This window comes from Chelonoidis abingdonii, chromosome 6 (genome assembly GCF_003597395.2).
Source record: "Chelonoidis abingdonii isolate Lonesome George chromosome 6, CheloAbing_2.0, whole genome shotgun sequence".
NCBI lineage: Eukaryota > Metazoa > Chordata > Testudines > Testudinidae > Chelonoidis > Chelonoidis abingdonii.
The window spans coordinates 131,391,294-131,408,687 of NC_133774.1; the positions used below are offsets into that span (position 1 = coordinate 131,391,294).

The following is a 17,394-nucleotide window of genomic DNA, read 5'->3' on the forward strand; positions in this document are numbered from 1 at the left end:
GTAAGTATAGCGGTCAGTGGGTTTCCGGTATAGGGTGGTGTTTATGTGACCATCGCTTATTAGCACAGTAGTGTCTAGGAAATGGACCGCTTGTGTGGACTGGTCTAGGCTGAGGTTGATGGTGGGATGGAAATTGTTAAAATCACAGTGGAATTCCTCGAGGGCTTCTTTTCCATGAGTCCAGATGATGATGATTTCATCAATGTAGCGCAAGTAGAGTATCTCCGTGGAAGATCCTCATTCTCTTGCTGGCTTGTCCTGTTACTTTCTTTATTGTTACATTATAGGCTGGTCAATCTCATTTTAACTACTAAATAACCAAGTAAACAACTATTTTAAGTCTCTTCAAGGTCACCTTGCACAAAATGATCTTCAGCTGCAATTTTTCTTTAACATCCTTAGAATTTCTCAACATTATAAATGACAATTTCCTAACTCAAAAAGTGTTGCAGCCAGCAAGGGGGAATTCTTTATTAGACCTTGTCCTGAAAGATAAAGAGGAGCTGATCAGAGAACTAAAAAATGATAGTTTAGGTAAAAGTGATCATGATTTGATCACATTTGTAATGTGCAAGAAGAATAAAGCCAAAATCAGTTACATGTTTTATTTATGGTGCTTTAATAGGACAAGTTTCACAAAGCTGAAAACAACTATGAGCTTCAGCTGGGAGGAGGAGTTTAATCAGAAAAATGTGAATGATAATTAGAAATCATTTAAGAATACTTTACTAGATGCCCAAAAACACACAAACGAGAAAGAAGGCCGTCCTAGTTAAAAACCTGACCTGGTTTAGAGGGGAAGTGAAGGCAGCCGCCAAAAAAAAAAATGTAACAAGTGGAAGAAAGGAGAATTTGATACTCATGAATGTAAATCGGAAGATGGGAATTGTAGAAAATTTGGTAAGAGAAGTAAAGGGACACCAGGAAAAATTCTTTTTTTGCGGATACAGACTAACACGGCAGCTACTGTGAAACCTGACAATGAGGAGTTTTAAACAATATATTAGGAACAAAAAGAATCCTGACAATGGTATTGGTCCATTATTAGATGGAAATGGTAGAGTTATCAATAATGATGCAGAAAAGGAAGAAACGATCAATAAATATTTCTGTTCTGTATTTGGGGGAAAAAACAGATGATATCGTGTCATTGTAGAATTAACAGTTCTTCCATTCCACTAATATCTCTGGAGTAGTTAAACGGAAGCTACTGAAATTGGCTAGTTTTAAATCAGCAGGTCCAGATAACTTGTCTCCAAGAGTTTTAAAAGGTAGGCTATAATTACAGTCCTGGGAAGCAGTGACTCTGAAAAAGATATGGGGGTCATTAGTGGATAATTAACTGAAGATGGGCTCCCACTGTGACTCTGTTGCCAAAAGGGCTAATGCAATCCTGGGTTGCATAAACAGGGGAAGTAGAGAGGTTGTTTTACCTCTGTATTTGGCACAGGTGCAACTGGTGCTGTAATACTGTGTCCAGTTCTGGTGTCTGCAATTCAAGAAAGATGTCAATGAATTGGAAAGGGTTCAGAGAAGAGCTTCAAGAGTGATTAAAGGATTAGCAAACATGCCTCAGTGGTACACTCAAGGAACTATTTAGTTTAATAAAGAAGATTAAAGGGTGACTTGATTAGTCTTTAAGTACCTACCATGGGGAACAAATATTTAATAAGGCTCTTCAGTCTAGCAAAGAAAGATATAACATGATATAATGGCTGGAAGTTGAAGCTAGACAACTTCAGACTGGAAATAAGGTATAAATTTTTAATGGTGAGAGTAATAAACCACTGGAACAATTTACCAAGGGTTGTGGAGGCTTCTCTATCACTGATACTTTTAAAATCAGTGTTGGATATTTGTCTAAAAACTGTGCTCTGGGAATTATTTTGGGAAAGTTCTAGGGCCTGTGCGGTACAGGAGGTCAGACTAGATGATCACAATGGTTCATTCTGGTCTTGCAATCTGTGAATCTCTGGTTAAGAGGATGTAAAATAGTCATTCATTCAGAAAAGGAGAGAGGAGGAAGCTTTACATACATATATTTAACAAAGTAAAACTAGACTAATTCCTACCTGCTGATGTGAAATGCCTCAGGCATTTATTCTAGTGAAATTCTTTAGAATTTCGAACTGGATTTTGGAAGAGGAGTTAGACATTTTACTAATGCTGTAGTGTGAAATATTTTGTGTTTCACTAGTTGGGAATTTTAAATGATTTCGCGGTTATATCTTAGTGATTTAAACTCTGGGCCAGTTCGTCAGTTGGTGTAAACTGGCATAATTATATTGATTTCATTGAAGATAGGCTGATTTACATCAGCTGAGGATCTGGCCTGTTGTGTTGCATTCACAAAATTAATGTGAAAGTATTTTATAGTAAATGTTTGAAGCAGTGGTAACATCTTAATTTGTATAAATTAATTAAAGACAAAAGAATGGCAAACCGTGCACAAATGCACATTGACCGTCACAGAAGTAAAGGATAGGTACGTAACAAAATTATAACAAGAATAGTGCCTCTATTCAAGTACCGCTTGGTTTGAAACACGTATACATAGCTGTTAATACGTGTACTGAAACTACTGCTACTGTTAAGTGAAAGAGCTGAAGGCCAAATGAGTTCAGATGGGCATTGGGATAATTTTTTGTTCCTGATCTGTCAGTCACCTAGCCATAAAAAATGGACATTTAAATCTGGGAATGAGAACTCTGTTATATTGTATGTGTTTTGTTTATTCATACAAAGTTATTTTCTCAATCCTTCAAAAGGAGAGAATTAATGCATTGGTTGAACTTCGGTGTCACTTTTGCTTTCCATCTTGTTAAAATTAGCCATTTTGTTGCTATCACGACCTCTTAAAAAACACTTCGTCCCAGAAGAGAGGATTGTATTAACAGGAATCTGTTGTAACACAAGATGCACAGAGCTCTGTGTAAGCTTGAAAGTTTGTCTCTCTCGCCAAGAGAAATTGGTCCAAAAAAAAATATCTTACTGCCCTTGTCCGCCACAGGATAAATCAGTTATAAACAAAATTAACTATTATTAGGACCTAGTTCCAGAACAGGGTTTTTATAGGTTATTCCCATAACACATGGTTTTATAGAGCTATGACAGCTCTATACACCAATGCGTGGGAGGAGATATAACAGCAAAGCTATTTTTCACCTTGTCGGTGTGGGTAAAGTCTTGTATTAATGCATGGTATAGCATGTGTACTGTATATAAAGGTGTATATGAAATTTCAGTTTGCACTATTTTATTTGAAAAATACACCCTTGCTAAATACTACCTAGTTTGAGTAAGTCATTCCTAGCAAAAAGACTTTTTTTTTTTTTTAACATTATACCAAGGCTCAATATAAAGTTTTCTATATAAGGATCTGATACAAAGTTGTATGAAAATAGAGGCATAATACAAAGTCATATGAAAGTTATGTGAAGATGCTTAATGCAGAGATTTACCAAATTTGAATGTTGAATGAAAGAGGTCAGGAAGCCAATCGTTACATGAACAAATGGTATAGAGAGGAGCATATGGGATTCACAGAGCATTAAAATGCCTTCTGGAAGCAATTACTTGTGCTAGATGGACCTTAGGTTCAAAATTGGGTTTTTTGAGGCAGTTTTGCTAATGGCAGGGACAGACATCTGGATTTTTTGGCCAGTGCGTGAAACTTTATTAAATCCACAGCAAGGTGGCTTGTCAGGGCCACCTGTCCTGCCTGTGGTGAAAATGGACCAGACCCTCTCTTCTCCGCTCTCACTTGCCTTTCCTTTTTTGATGCTGAAATCCAGAGCAATGAAGTCCCAAGGATTAACAGCCACTTAAAACCAAGGCCATATCAGAGACTGCATTACTCCAAGCCATGTTATAGCCTGCAACAGCCCCTGAACTTGTAAAATGGCTTAAGCTCCCCCAATAGCCAACCATTTTCCTGAGAAACATGTGAGGCCTAATGCAGTTGTGAGGCTTCTCCAAAACATTCTGACCTCTGTGGTTTGGGGAGAGGGCTTGAAACTCCTGCTGCCAGGCCCTACTATGATCCTGTGACATGAATGCAAAACAAATTATACAAAATCTGGGCTGATTCGTCACCAGTACCAAAGTATCCACACCAGCAGTTTGGAGATGGAAAAGACCTAATGAAGCCATCCAGTCCATCTGCCTATCAATGCAGGATTATTCCTTACAATTCTTGTTAAATAGAACTATACAAATAGTGCATGAAAGGCATGCAGTAGAGGTAAATCAGCTGAGGTTTAGATACCAGATAGTGTTTCTCAGTATTTCTCATTGTGAAATTAACTGTAATTAGTCGAATCTGAACAATGTCATTGGATTGCAGGAATGTCATGTGTGTTACAGGAGGGGTGCCACAGGGATTGGTCCAGGCTTTCACTAATCTATGGCGGACAGGTTGACAGTACACTGACTGTTTTCAGATAGTACTAACTGGAAGGCATCGTAGACAAATACAACTGGACCTATACAGAGAAGAGCAGGAAATAAAATAAGACTCAGTTTTGAAAAAGGCAGTTCAGTACACCAAGGAAAAAGTAATCTCGTAAACAATGATATTCAGTGTGGGAGAGAAACCAGGAACAGAAATGTCAAAAGAGAACAGCGATGAAAAGATGATGATAAAATAGGCACAAACTAGCAATTGTTGTTTTCTGTTAGCTGTTTGCCTTGTATCTGTTTCACAGTAGAATTGTTCAGAGGAGAAGGGCATGTTCTTGCTTCAGGAAGTTTACATTGTTCTACAGCATCTTTGTCTCTTTTGATCAAGAGCTATATTAATGCAAACTATGATTTTTTACAATTCCTATGGCAATGTGTCTAGTGCCAGTTCTCTTTAAAATAAAAGAATGAAATGTGACCTGGGGTCTGCCAAGTTGTGATACTGACAGACTGGTCAATTCGGGAACGACTCATTACATGTCAATGCCTCTCGTTATCAAGACAATCTACATGTGTGTGAATTTCAAAGAGATGTCCTAGACGAGCGATCATTAACCCGTTTATTTGTAGGAATAGAAATCAAAGGTAGGTGCTAAGGGTATTTGTCTGTGTTAAACTTATAACAAGATTCAGGTAAACAGTGTGATCTACTTAGCTTGTAGATACTAATCCTGCTCCTGTCTCATAATGCTTCATTACTCTATTCCATTAGAGATCAAAAGGGGATATTATCATTTAGATGGGACTTGTGGTATAATCATATTATTGTCCTAATCTGTCTTTGGAAGTTTATAATTCCACATAGTAAACCACCTGTGAACTGTCTTGAGAGTTTGCCAGGCTGATTGTCTTATGTGAATGGATACAGGTAGTCTACCTCTGTATGCATAGGAAACAGATTAGTTTCAAAACAATATCTGCACTGCCCATTCTTCATCAGGGGTGGGGGGAAGGACCTGCTGTGACAATTGCTGTCAAGAGACTTATCAGCTGGCTAGGGAACTATAAAGAAAGCTTCAAGACTGATCCTTTTTATCTCCCGTCTGCCTAAACTTTAACAGGGAAGGTCTGAGCCTTAAAGACTGAAGTTTCCAGGTTTAACCTGGATTATTCTGAAAGTCTCATGGAAGAACTTGAACCTGAACTGTTTATTGGACTACAACCTTTAAAATTGATTCCCAAAAGACTTTTACAAATCAGCAGCCTCACCATCTGTGCTTTGAAACTGATCTAAGGCCTTTACACTTATCTGTATGTATATTGATCTTCTAACTACAGCAACTTTCTTCCTTCTTTTTCTCTTTTATTATTAAACTTTTAGCTTTTTAGTTACTAAAGGACTGGCATCTACGTGGTTACTGTGTAAGATCTGAGACTCGTATTGGCCTGGTAATCAGTGTCTGGTCCTTTGGGACTGGTGAACCTCATGTGGTGAATCAGGTTTTCAGTAACCTCTCACTATATTAGACTTGGCTGTCTAGATGGGAGTCGCAGGCTGGAAAGCTTAAAGGAGACTGTATTTGGCTTCTTGGTAACGGGTGGTATTACAGGAGCTGTTTTGTTACTGGCTTGGTGAATCTAATTAGAGAATAAAGCACCACTTTGGGGATTTGTCTGCCCTATTCCTTGCAGTCTGCCCTGAATATAGCATCCTCAGTGTGAGGCATCCAGGGGCGATGTACTTTTATAAGAAAAAAGTGGTTTTCTTCTCACATTTTTTGCCAGCATAATGTTTTTAAGTTCACCTCCATACGGTATACCCTATTTTTAGTGGAAATAGATGAGCGAGCCATTATAGGGTGAAAGATTTGGTGAAGAATGTTAACGGTTGGGATTTGTAAGAGCAAGGTGAGCAGAAAATCCATAAACAGTGTGGGAGTCCCCGCTTTGCCTCCCTGTATGTCATTAAATATTAATTTAGAAGGAAGATTTCTGACCTGGACTATATTTAGTACTCAGAATAGGGAATTTGCAGTAATTGCATCATTCAGTGCAGCAATTTGCTGCGCAAGAGTCTGATAAGCCTTTGATTTTTCTGGTTCTAGTTATTGTCAGCATACGTTTAAGTATTTCTACACTTAATGCATTCTGAGTGCTCAGTAGTGTCGAAAGTTAATCTAGGAAATGAGCTGAACTTTTAAAGAGTAAAAATGGATGCAACCTCCTGCACAGCACTAAAACATGAATAAATATCAATAGACATGTTTCTAATGGCACTTTATCCACAGTATGTTGACTACTTCTCCCTCTTTCTGTACCTTATTCCTTACCTCACCAACAAAGGAAGTAATATGCTAGGAAAGCAGCCATAGATCAGAATTTTAGATGGGGCCTATAACTTGCCTTAGTCCTGCATATGCTCATTTTTAAGGGCACTCTGTGGCTGTCAGGCTGTTAATGAACACAACTGGCTGATGCTTTAAAGTCCCCACCAAAATGTGCACTGTATAGACTAGGGCAGTGGAACAGCTGTCTCATGTGAGTCCTTCACCTAGTTGAACTCATCTGTCAAGTTAAAAGTTTTAAATGGGATGATGGTAAATCTCATTGACTGAGTCAAGGGGGTGTTCTCATGGTAGAGCTTCTGAGTGATCAAATACTATAGCAGCCCTACTCAATGGTTTGCTGATATTAGTATTAAATGCTGAAATGGAAGGTGTATTTTTTTTATTACTCAAAAACTTTAACCCAATTACCCAAAGATTGTGATTTCATCAGTTATGCCAACTGGCTCTGAGTTTTATTGGGTTTGGAGACATTCAGGGAAAATCAATCTACTATGGAATAGTCTTCACGCTTTACTAAGTACAGTAGTAGTTCTTGGAGGCATTAGCAGACCAGAAAGCCAGCATTTTTATGGGATGTTGTGCTGCTGAAGGAGTTTTTTAGGAGTATGTCATTAAAACAATTGTAATCACTTATGCCCACTACACATTTCATGGCCCTTTCTTCATGAGTTAGGGGATTAGCTCTTATACCCATCTAAAATCTATTAAAGATAACTATGTTCGGCTTACTGAAATCCCTTCCTGTCAGCACTAAACTACCTCAGCCTGGATTCCTCACTGCAAACAGTCTTCTTACATTCCTGCATAGGTTCAACTCTGTGCGCTTTATTTATAATGTGCTATACAAGGGTTTGAAACCTTTGTGTGGGCTCGAGTTTACTTTACCACCCCTCTCCTAGTGCTTCTACCCAACTCCTAGAAAAACACATGGAGATTCAGAATTGAGTCACTGAGGATTTTCAGCAAGGATTGCAGAGGGTCAGGCTCCTCACAATCAAGTCCAAAAAGAACAAGAGGAATTAACTTAACTTAATATTTGGATGCCAACTTAATAAAATTTTAGAATGATAAAGAAACATAATAAAATAACTTAATTTCTACTTAATAACAAGGCTACGTCATAATCCACATACATTATCTTCACAGTTGTACATAAATATAAAAACTCACATTAAATCTAAATAAAGTAGTTCCCACAGAAGAAATAGTAACTCAGAGTTCTTCAAGTGCTTGCTCATATCCATTCCAGTTAGGTGTGCGCGTGCCGCATGCACGTTCGTCGGAGACTTTTTACCCTAGTAACACTCGGTGGGCCGGCAGGTCGCCCCCTGGAGTGGCGCCACTATGGCACCTGATATATACCCCTGCCGGCCCATCCGCTCCTCAGTTCCTTCTTACCGCCCGTGTCTGTCGTTGGAACAGTGGAGCGCAGCTTAGCTGATCTCCACCTCCCTAGCGATTCGCTCATTTGTATAGTATCGTGTACATAGTTCTTTTCTGTAGTTCTAGTTAGCATTTAAATTTATAGTTCTTATAGTTGTGTATATAGTTAAAGAGGATCAGGGGCTCGCCCCTTCTCCTCCCCCGGTACCGGGGCCCACTGGGCTTCAAACCTTGCGCGGCCTGTCGTCAGCCAATGCCCACAGGAGACCCGCACGACTCCTGTCTAAAGTGCCTAGGCGAATCCCACCTTGCGGACAAGTGCCGAATCTGCAAGGTGTTCAAGCCCCGGACAAAAAGAGAGCGGGATATTCACCTCAAGCAACTTTTGATGGAGGCAGCTTTAACTTCTCCATCTTCGGCACCAACTCCGGCACCGGGAACAAGTGCCTCTTCTGCACCAGACCGCCCGGCACCGATAAAGACTCCTCGTCACCACCCTTCACCAGCCCAACCCTCCGGCCGGCACTGCTCCCTCTCCCCGGGGAGCAAGAAGCACAAGGATCCTGCAGCACCTACAGCTACACCGCAGTCAGAGCGTATCTCCAAGACGGACCGCCTGGCACCGTCAACTGCCGCAGCACCGCTCTTCTCCGCACCGTTGATTCCGGTCTCACAGGAGCCATCGAGTCCAGTGCCTACCAGCTCCCCAGCATGCGCTGTGGTTGAGCTCGTCGTGCCCTCCACGCTGGAGACATTCGCTACGGTGCAGGACTTAATTGCTCTAACGGAGACCGAGCTGCCCCAACCCCTGGCACTGCCGGTGTGGGTTATTCAGTCGGTGGGCAAGCCCACCATGGTGCGACCACCTTCACCGGGCACCGTGGAACACCGTCGGTCCCAATCGAGATCCTGCGATCACTCTCGGTCCCGACATCGCTCCCGATCCCGGCACTGCTTCCAGTCCCGGTACCGTTCTCCATCCCAGTACCGGTCGTACTCGCAGCACCGCTTGAGATCTCGGTCGCGTCATGGCACTCTCGGCACCGGTCCAGATCCTGGCACCAACGCACCTCTCGCAGCCGATCCCGGCACGACGACATACAGCACCAGTCGACCTCCCGGCACCGCGCTGGTCGCAGGTCCCGGTCCCGCTCCCAGTACCGCCACGGTTCACGGTACCGTTCGCCGGTACCACGCAGAGAGGAGTTCTATGGACGCCGAGACCTGGTCCAATCAACTTCAGCTCTTCCGTGGCCGTCGCGTCACCCGTCCGCCACCTCACACGCGGACAGCGCCTCCTATGGGGGTTCAGATGCGCAGGCCCAGCCGGACCACAGACCACCTCAATGGTCTTTTTGGACACCTTGGGCCTATCATCAAGCTCAAGGCGAACCCACGGACCCACCACGCTCCGGCCACTCGGAGCACCGCGCACCAGAGGCCACAGTCAGCAGGCCACCCCCTGTGGGTACGGAGGAAGACTCCACGCATGCACCTGAACAGCATGATGTTCCAGAAACGGAGATCCCCCAGGATGAGGTGTCAGTCCAGGACCCACTCATCCCAGGGGTGTCATCCTTCTCTTCCCTGGATGAGGCGGTAGCAGGCACATCATCATCGGGTCCCCCGCCAATTGATCTCCGAGCACACCAGGATCTTCTGCGGCGTGTTGCCCAGAACATTAATCTTCCAGTAGAGGAAGTTCCTGAGGTGGAGGACCCGGTGGTTAGCATATTATTGGCGCAAGCACCAACCAGGGTGGCCCTCCCCTTCATCCTATCGATCCAAGCCAGAACCGACACCATCTGGCAGTCCCCGGCTTCCATCCCACCTACAGCCAGGGGAGTAGAATGAAAATACATGGTGCCTTCTAAGGGGTATGAGTACCTCTACGTGCACCCTGCCCCCTGCTCGTTGGTGGTACAATCAGTCAACGAAAGGGAGCGCCATGGCCAACAAGCCCCCGCGCCAAATCTAGGGAGGCCAGGTGCATGGACTTGTTGGGCCAGAAAATATACTGTGCCGGAGGCCTTCAGCTCCATGTGGCAAACCAACAGGCCCTCTTAAGCCACTACAGCTACAACAGCTGGGAGGCTGTCAGCAAGTTTACTGAGTTGGTGCCCCAGGACTCCCGTCAGGAGTTTACAGCTCTCCTAGAGGAGGGAAAGAGGGTCGTGAGAACCTCCCTACAGGCCTTGCTAGATGCTGCCGACTCTGCAGCTAGAACGGTCGCCTCTGGCATAGCTATGCGCCGCATATCTTGGCTGCAAGTGTCCGGCCTACCGCCTGAGCTACAATATACAATACAAGACTTGCCATTTGATGGACAAGGTTTATTCTCCCAAAAGACAGACCCCAGACTACAGAGTCTGAAGGACAACCGGGTTGTTATGCGTTTGCTGGGAATGCATACACCCCAGACTCAGAGACGGTCCTTCCACTCCCAACCTCAGCGCCCCTACCCCCCACCTCGGCCAAGACAAGATCTTGCCCGAAGATGAGGTCGTACTACCCGCAGACATCAGTCTGGACCTCGGGGGGAACAACTCCGGTCCCGCCAAACCACCGCTGGGACCCAAAGCAAACTTTTGAGGGTGCGCCCGAGAGCAGTGTACCAATTCCCTCCCCAGATCCTCTTCAGTTTTACAACCGCCTTTCCCCGTTCCTGCCGGCGTGGTCCCAGTTGACTTCCGATCGTTGGATCCTACGTACGGTGGAGTTTGGATACCATCTTCAGTTTATTTCTCCCCCTCCCTTCCACCCCCCTTCCTCGTCCCTCTTCAGGGACCCCTCTCATGAGCAACTCCTCACTCAGGAGGTTTGCAAGCTCCTCTCAATCAGAGCTATAGAGGAGGTACCGGTGGAGTTAAGGGGCAAGGGGTTTTATTCCCGATATTTCTTAGTCCCCAAGACAAAAGGGGGCCTCCGGCCCATCCTGGACCTGCGAGGACTGAACAAATTCATCAAGAAGTTCAAGTTCCGCATGGTATCCCTAGGAACCATCATTCCTTCCCTGGATCCCGGAGATTGGTATGCCGCTCTTGACATGAAGGACGCATATTTCCACATTGCAATTTATCCCCCGCACAGGAGGTATCTGCGCTTTGTGGTAAATCAGGGTCACTACCAGTTCACTGTCCTTCCCTTTGGTCTTTCCTCGGCCCCTCGGGTCTTCACGAAGTGTATGGCGGTCGTTGCTGCTTCCCTGCGCCATTGTCGAATACACGTCTTCCCTTACCTCGACGACTGGCCTATCCAAGAGGCTTCAGAGGCACAAGTCATCAGCCTTGTCGCCATCATCAGAGAGCTGTTTATGCGTCTGGGCTTGGTCATCAATCTGGACAAGTCCACCCTAGTGCCTACGCAGAGGATAGAATTTATCGGGGCAATGCTGGACTCCAACCTTGCCACGGCCAGTTTGCCAGCACACCGGTTTCAGGCCATAGTCTCCCTGGTCGAAAGTCTTCAAGGCTTTCCAACCACCTCTGCTCGTACTTGCCTTGCTTTCCTCAGGCACATGGCTGCATGCACTTTCGTCACAAAGCATGCCAGACTGCAAATGCGCCCCCTGCAAATCTGGCTCGTTTCAGTCAATCGGCCGGGCAGGGACGCCATAGACATGATTCTGACAGTTCCGCCGGACGTTCTAGGCTCCCTCGACTGGTGGAAGACGTCATCCCGAGTGTGTGCAGGCCTGCCGTTTCATCCTCCCCAGCTCTCCATCTCCCTAACAACGGACGCATCCTCGCTGGGCTGGGGCGCCCACCTAGGGCTCCTGCGCACCCAAGGCCTTTGGTCTCCCCGGGAATTGACACTCCACATCAATGTACGAGAACTGAGAGCGGTCCGGCTGGCATGCCAAGCGTTTCAGAACCATCTACACGGCCGTTGTGTTGCAGTGTTCACGGACAACACAATGGCCATGTATTACATCAACAAGCAGGGCAGGACACGGTCCTCCCCCTTGTGTCGGGAAGCGATCCGACTGTGGGACTTCTGCATAGCCCACTCCATACATCTAGTGGCCTCCTTTCTCCCGGGGGTACGGAACACTCTCGCAGATCGCCTTAGCAGGTCCTTCCTATCACACGAATGGTCCATCCGTCCGGACGTTCTCCATTCGATTTTCCGGAGGTGGGGCTTTCCCCACATAGACCTGTTTGCATCCAGAATGAACAGGAAATGTCAGGTGTTCTGCTCCCTACAGGGCCACTCCCTGGGCTCCCTGTCGGACGCGTTCCTGATTCCGTGGTCGGGCCACCTCTGTTACGACTTCCCACCGTTCCCTCTCGTCCACCGAGTCCTGCTCAAGCTCCACAGGGACAGAGCCTGCCTTATCCTGATCGCTCCGGCTTGGCCGAGGCAGCACTGGTACTCTATGCTGCTCGACCTGTCCCTGTCAGACCCAGTTCCCCTGCCGCTCTGGCCAGACCTGATCACGCAAGACTTTGGGTGGCTGCGCCATCCGGACCTGCAGTCCCTTCATCTGACAGCATGGCTCCTGTCTGGTTAAGCCTGTCGGAGTTGAGCTGTTCCGCCGCAGTACAACAGGTGTTGCTGGGAAGCAGGAAGCCCTCCACGTGCTCGACATACCTCGCAAAGTGGAAGCGCTTCTGCCACTGGTGTGCCCAGCATGGCCATTCTCCGCATTCTGTATGAGTCCCCACTATCCTGGACTATGTATGGTCTCTCAAAGAGCAGGGGTTGGCGATCTCCTCTCTGCGAGTACATCTTGCGGCTATATCCACCTTCCATCCGGGGGAAGTTGGCAGTTCCGTCTTTTCCCACCCTATAGTTTCCAGATTCCTTAAAGGCTTGGAACGACTATACCCACAGGTCAAGCGCCCTACCCCTACCTGGGACTTGAACTTCATCTTAACCAGGCTCATGGGGCCCCCTTTTGAGCCTTTGGCCACATGCTCGCTACTGTACCTGTCCTGGAAAACAGCATTCCTAGTCGTTACCTCGGCTAGACGAGTCTCAGAACTTTGTGCATTGACTGTGGATCCTACATATACTGTGTTCCATAAGGACAAGGTACAGCTGCGACCTCACCCGGCATTCCTTCCCAAGGTCATCTCTGCCTTTCACCTTAACCAGGACATCTTTCTGCCAGTTTTCTTTCCAAAGCCACATTCATCGTGATGAGAACAGCTCCATACGTTGGATGTCCGGAGGGCTCTCGCCTTCTACATCGAGAGGACCAAGCCCTTCCGGCGATCACCGCAGCTATTTGTAGTGGTGGCAGAACGTATGAAGGGCATGGCAATCTCCTCCCAACGTATCGCATCTTGCGTTATATCATGTATTGGGGCTTGCTATGACTTGGCTCATGCCCAGGCGGGCCATCTCACTGCCCATTCTACTTGGGCTCAAGCCTTATCTGCCGCGTTTCTGGCCCATGTTCCCCTACAGGAAATCTGCTGTGCGGCCACCTGATCTTCCATCCATACCTTTGCATCGCACTACGCATTGGTCCAGCAGTCTAGAGACGATGCCGCCTTCGGCTCAGCGGTCTTTCATTCCGCAACGTCTCGCTCCGACCCCACCGCCTAGGTAAGGCTTGGGAATCACCTAACTGGAATGGATATGAGCAAGCACTCGAAGAAGAAAAGACGGTTACTCACCTTTGTAACTGTTGTTCTTTGAGATGTGTTGCTCATATCCATTCCACACCCGCCCTCCTTCCCCACTGTCGGAGTAGCCGGCAAGAAGGAACTGAGGAGCGGATGGGTCAGCAGGGGTATATATCAGGCACCATAGCGGCGCCACTCCAGGGGGCACCCAGCCGACCCACCGAGTGTTGCTAGGGTAAAAAGTCTCCGACGAACATGCACGCGGCGCGCACACACTTAACTGGAATGGATATGAGCAACACATATGAGCTCTTTTTGAATTTTAAGTATTATACAAATAGAAGGTAATCAGATATTACTGTATCTGAGTAGTTCTGTGCTTTCTATATTACTATTTAGCTTAGATACTGTTTTGCTAGTCCTGATGGGAAAAGTATTGGAAGGGTTCATCTTTATTTGATAGAAAACTGTATTTTCCTGTGTGTTTCAGTTTATAGTATGGGATATCAAAATCAGCATTTGTCTATTTTTGTCAGTACATGCATAAATACCATTCCGTCCATTAAAAGTTGCTTTTAATCAATTTATTTCTAATCAAGAGAATTGCCATTTTTAGACCTTCCAACTGATTAATTTTTGAGATTGTGAAAACTTTCACTTTTAACATAAGGCTATATCAAATGTTTTGGGAACAGAAACTGTCTCTGTTTTAAAAAAAAATAAAGGCTGGGCTTTGTCACAGGGGCCTACAGCAGTTAAATGCATAATTACCATTGGGTTGGTTACCTAACTCATGTAGATTCCTTTGACAATCTCATTCATACTTTTTACTGTTTAACAGACATCAGAAGCGTTCAGCCATAAATAACCTTCACCCGGTCACATCTGTCCTCAAAGTGTGTGACTGAGAATTGACTGTAAAACAAAACCAAGAAACAACAATTATCTTCATACTGAACAGGTCTTATCTTTTGTTTATTCAGTCAGATTAGCTAAGGTCTTGTCTACACTATGGGGGTAAATCTGCCTAATTGACGCGACTCCAGCTATGTGAATAACGTAGCTTAGGTTTCTTCTTCAAGTGCTTGCTCATAATCGATTCCAATTAGGTGTGCGCATGCTGCGTGCACGTTCGTCGGAAGATTTTTACCCTAGCAACACTCGGTGGGTCGGCTGGGTCACCCCCTGGAGTGGCACCGTTATGGCGCCGGTTATATACCCCGCTGTCCCAACAGCCCTTCAGTTCCTTCTTACCGCCTGTGACGGTTGTTGGAACTGTGGACCGTGGCTTAGCTGATCTCCACTTCCCTAGCTTACTCGTAGTTCTTTACTGTTGTGTATATAGTTTGAATTTTTACAGTTATAGTTAGTCTTAGTTGTTTGTATATATATAGTTAGTGTATATAGTTGAAGGGAGACCAGGGATTAGCCCCTTCCCCCCAGGTACTGGGACCCATGCCCGGGTCACCAGGATTCAAACCATGCTCGGCCTGCCAAAAGCCGATGCCAACAGGGGATCCCCACAACTCCTGCCTCAAGTGCCTTGGGGAATCCCATCTTCCTGACAAGTGCCGCATCTGTATAGCCTTTAAGCCAAGGACGAAGGAGGAGTGGGACTTTCATCTGAAACAGCTCCTCATGGAGGCAGCACTTAGCCCAGCACCGTCGGTACCGAGCGTTGAACAATCTGCTTCTGTAAGGAATGCTCCTTCGGCTCCGGACCGCTCGGTGCTGTGAAGCAGTTCCGGCACCGACTCCCCCCGGCACCAATGTTGGCTTAGCACCGCTCTCTGTCCCCGCGGCCCAGAAAGCAACTCAAAGCTCCAGCGGCTTCGATATCATCCGCACTGCAGAAGGAGCACATGTCTAAGACAGATCGCCTGGCACCGACAGCTGGCACAGCACCATCGACTGCGGCACCGTCGATTCTGGTCCCGCAAGGGCCGTTGAGTCTGGTGCCTGAAAGCTCACCGGCTCACGCCATGGTCAAGCTCACTCTCGCATCCTCGCCGGAGACTTCCATGGCACGGGAGTTGATTGCGATGACGGAGACCGCGCTACCTCAACCCCTGGCACCGCCGGTGCAGGTCATCCAATCTATTGGGAAGCCTGCCTTGCCGAGGCTGCCCTCCGTGGGAGCCGCTGAGAGGCATCGTTCAAGATCTCGGTCCTGCCAATGATCTCAGTCACGCCTCCGATCCCGGTCCCGACACCACTCGCAGTCCCGGCACCACTCTCCATTGCGGTACCAGTCGCACTCGTGGCACCGCTCAGCCTCTCGCTCGCCTGCCCGGTAAACCCGGTACCGATCGAGCTCCCGGCACTGTTCACGGCATCGCTCACCTGGCAGCCATTCCAGGCGAAGGGGATCGAGATCCCGGCGGACCTCCCGGCACCAATACGGTCGTAGGTCCCGGTCTCGCTCACGGTACCATTACAGCTCCCGGTACGGCTCCCCGGTGCCGTCCCGGGAACGACCAGCCTGAGACAGGGCTCCTTCTCAGGGCTCCTCAGCACTGCCTTGGACATCAAGACACACCTTGGTGTCATCTCATGCTGGTAGTGTTTCCTACGCACAGGACTGCGACTTGCACGTGCCCAGCCACACGTTTCTGGAGAGCCATGGCCACGAGCAAGGGGGCCCATCAGTGGTCTTTCTGGACACCTTGGGCATACTAGCAAGCCCAAGGTGCTCCACCAGCTGCACCACGGTCTGCTCCTTCGGAACACCGGCTACCAGAGGCAACTGTAAGCCGCCCCCTCCCATGGGTACGGATGAGGCTTCGGTACCACCGGCAGATACCCAGGCCCCACTTGAGCCTGACGTCACCCCTCAAGAATAGGAGCCCCCACAGGACCCTCTTGTCCCTGGCCTCTCCTCTTCCTCCTGACCAGATGAGGCGATGGCAGGGACATCCTCCTCCGGCCCTCCCCCAATTGACCTAACGGCCCATCAAGAGCTTTTGAGGCGGGTGGCGCAGAATATGAATCTGCAGGTAGAGGAGGTCCCTGAAATAGAGGACCCAGTCGTGGACATCTTGTCAGCAGACATCCCTACAAGAGTGGCCCTGCCCTTCATTCGCACTATACAGGCGAACGCTGATACCATCTGGCAATCCCCAGCCTCTATTCCCCCCATTGCCAGGAGAGTAGAGCGAAAGTATATGGTGCCCTCCAAGGACTACAAATACCTGTACGTGCACCCTCCTCCTTGCTCCGTAGTAGTGCAGTCAGTCAACGAGCGGGAACGTCATGGCCAGCAAGCTCCTGCTCCCAAGTCCAAAGAGGCAAGGTGCATGGACTTGCTAGGCCGCAAAATATATTCGGCTGGGGGCCTCCAGCTTAGGGTGGCAAACCAGCAAGGCCTCCTAAGCAGATACAACTATAATACATGGATGTCCCTGGGGAAGTTGACGGAGCTTGTTCCCCAGGAGTCCCGCCAAGAATTTGCGGCCCTGTTGGAAGAGGGGAAAAAGGTAGCAAGAACCTCCCTCCAAGCTTCTCTGGACGCAGCAGACTCTGCTGCTAGGACTCTAGCTTCCAGAGTGGCGATGAGATGCATCTCCTGGCTCCAGTGTCAGGCCTTCCACCTGAATTACAGCAGACTTTACAGAACTTGCCCTTTGAAGGCCAGGGGCTATTCTCAGAAAAGACCGACCCCAGGCTGCAAAGTCTAAAGGACAGTA

General features: G+C 47.2%; 1 protein-coding gene across 6 annotated transcripts in view; it reads left to right on the top strand.

Moving 5' to 3' along the window:
• The window catches only part of PIGG (phosphatidylinositol glycan anchor biosynthesis class G (EMM blood group)), a 136,461-nt gene that overhangs the window by 108,020 nt on the left and 11,047 nt on the right, over positions 1-17,394 (top strand). Inside the window, exon 13 of one of the 6 annotated variants that reach the window (XM_075067411.1) lies at positions 5,523-6,105. The exons of the other annotated variants lie outside the window; for them this stretch is intronic. Coding sequence (XP_074923512.1) covers positions 5,523-5,547 — 25 coding nt within the window. The 3' untranslated portion in view covers positions 5,548-6,105. Of the gene's footprint in view, positions 1-5,522; positions 6,106-17,394 lie in introns of those variants that run through there. 6 annotated transcript variants of the gene reach the window in all.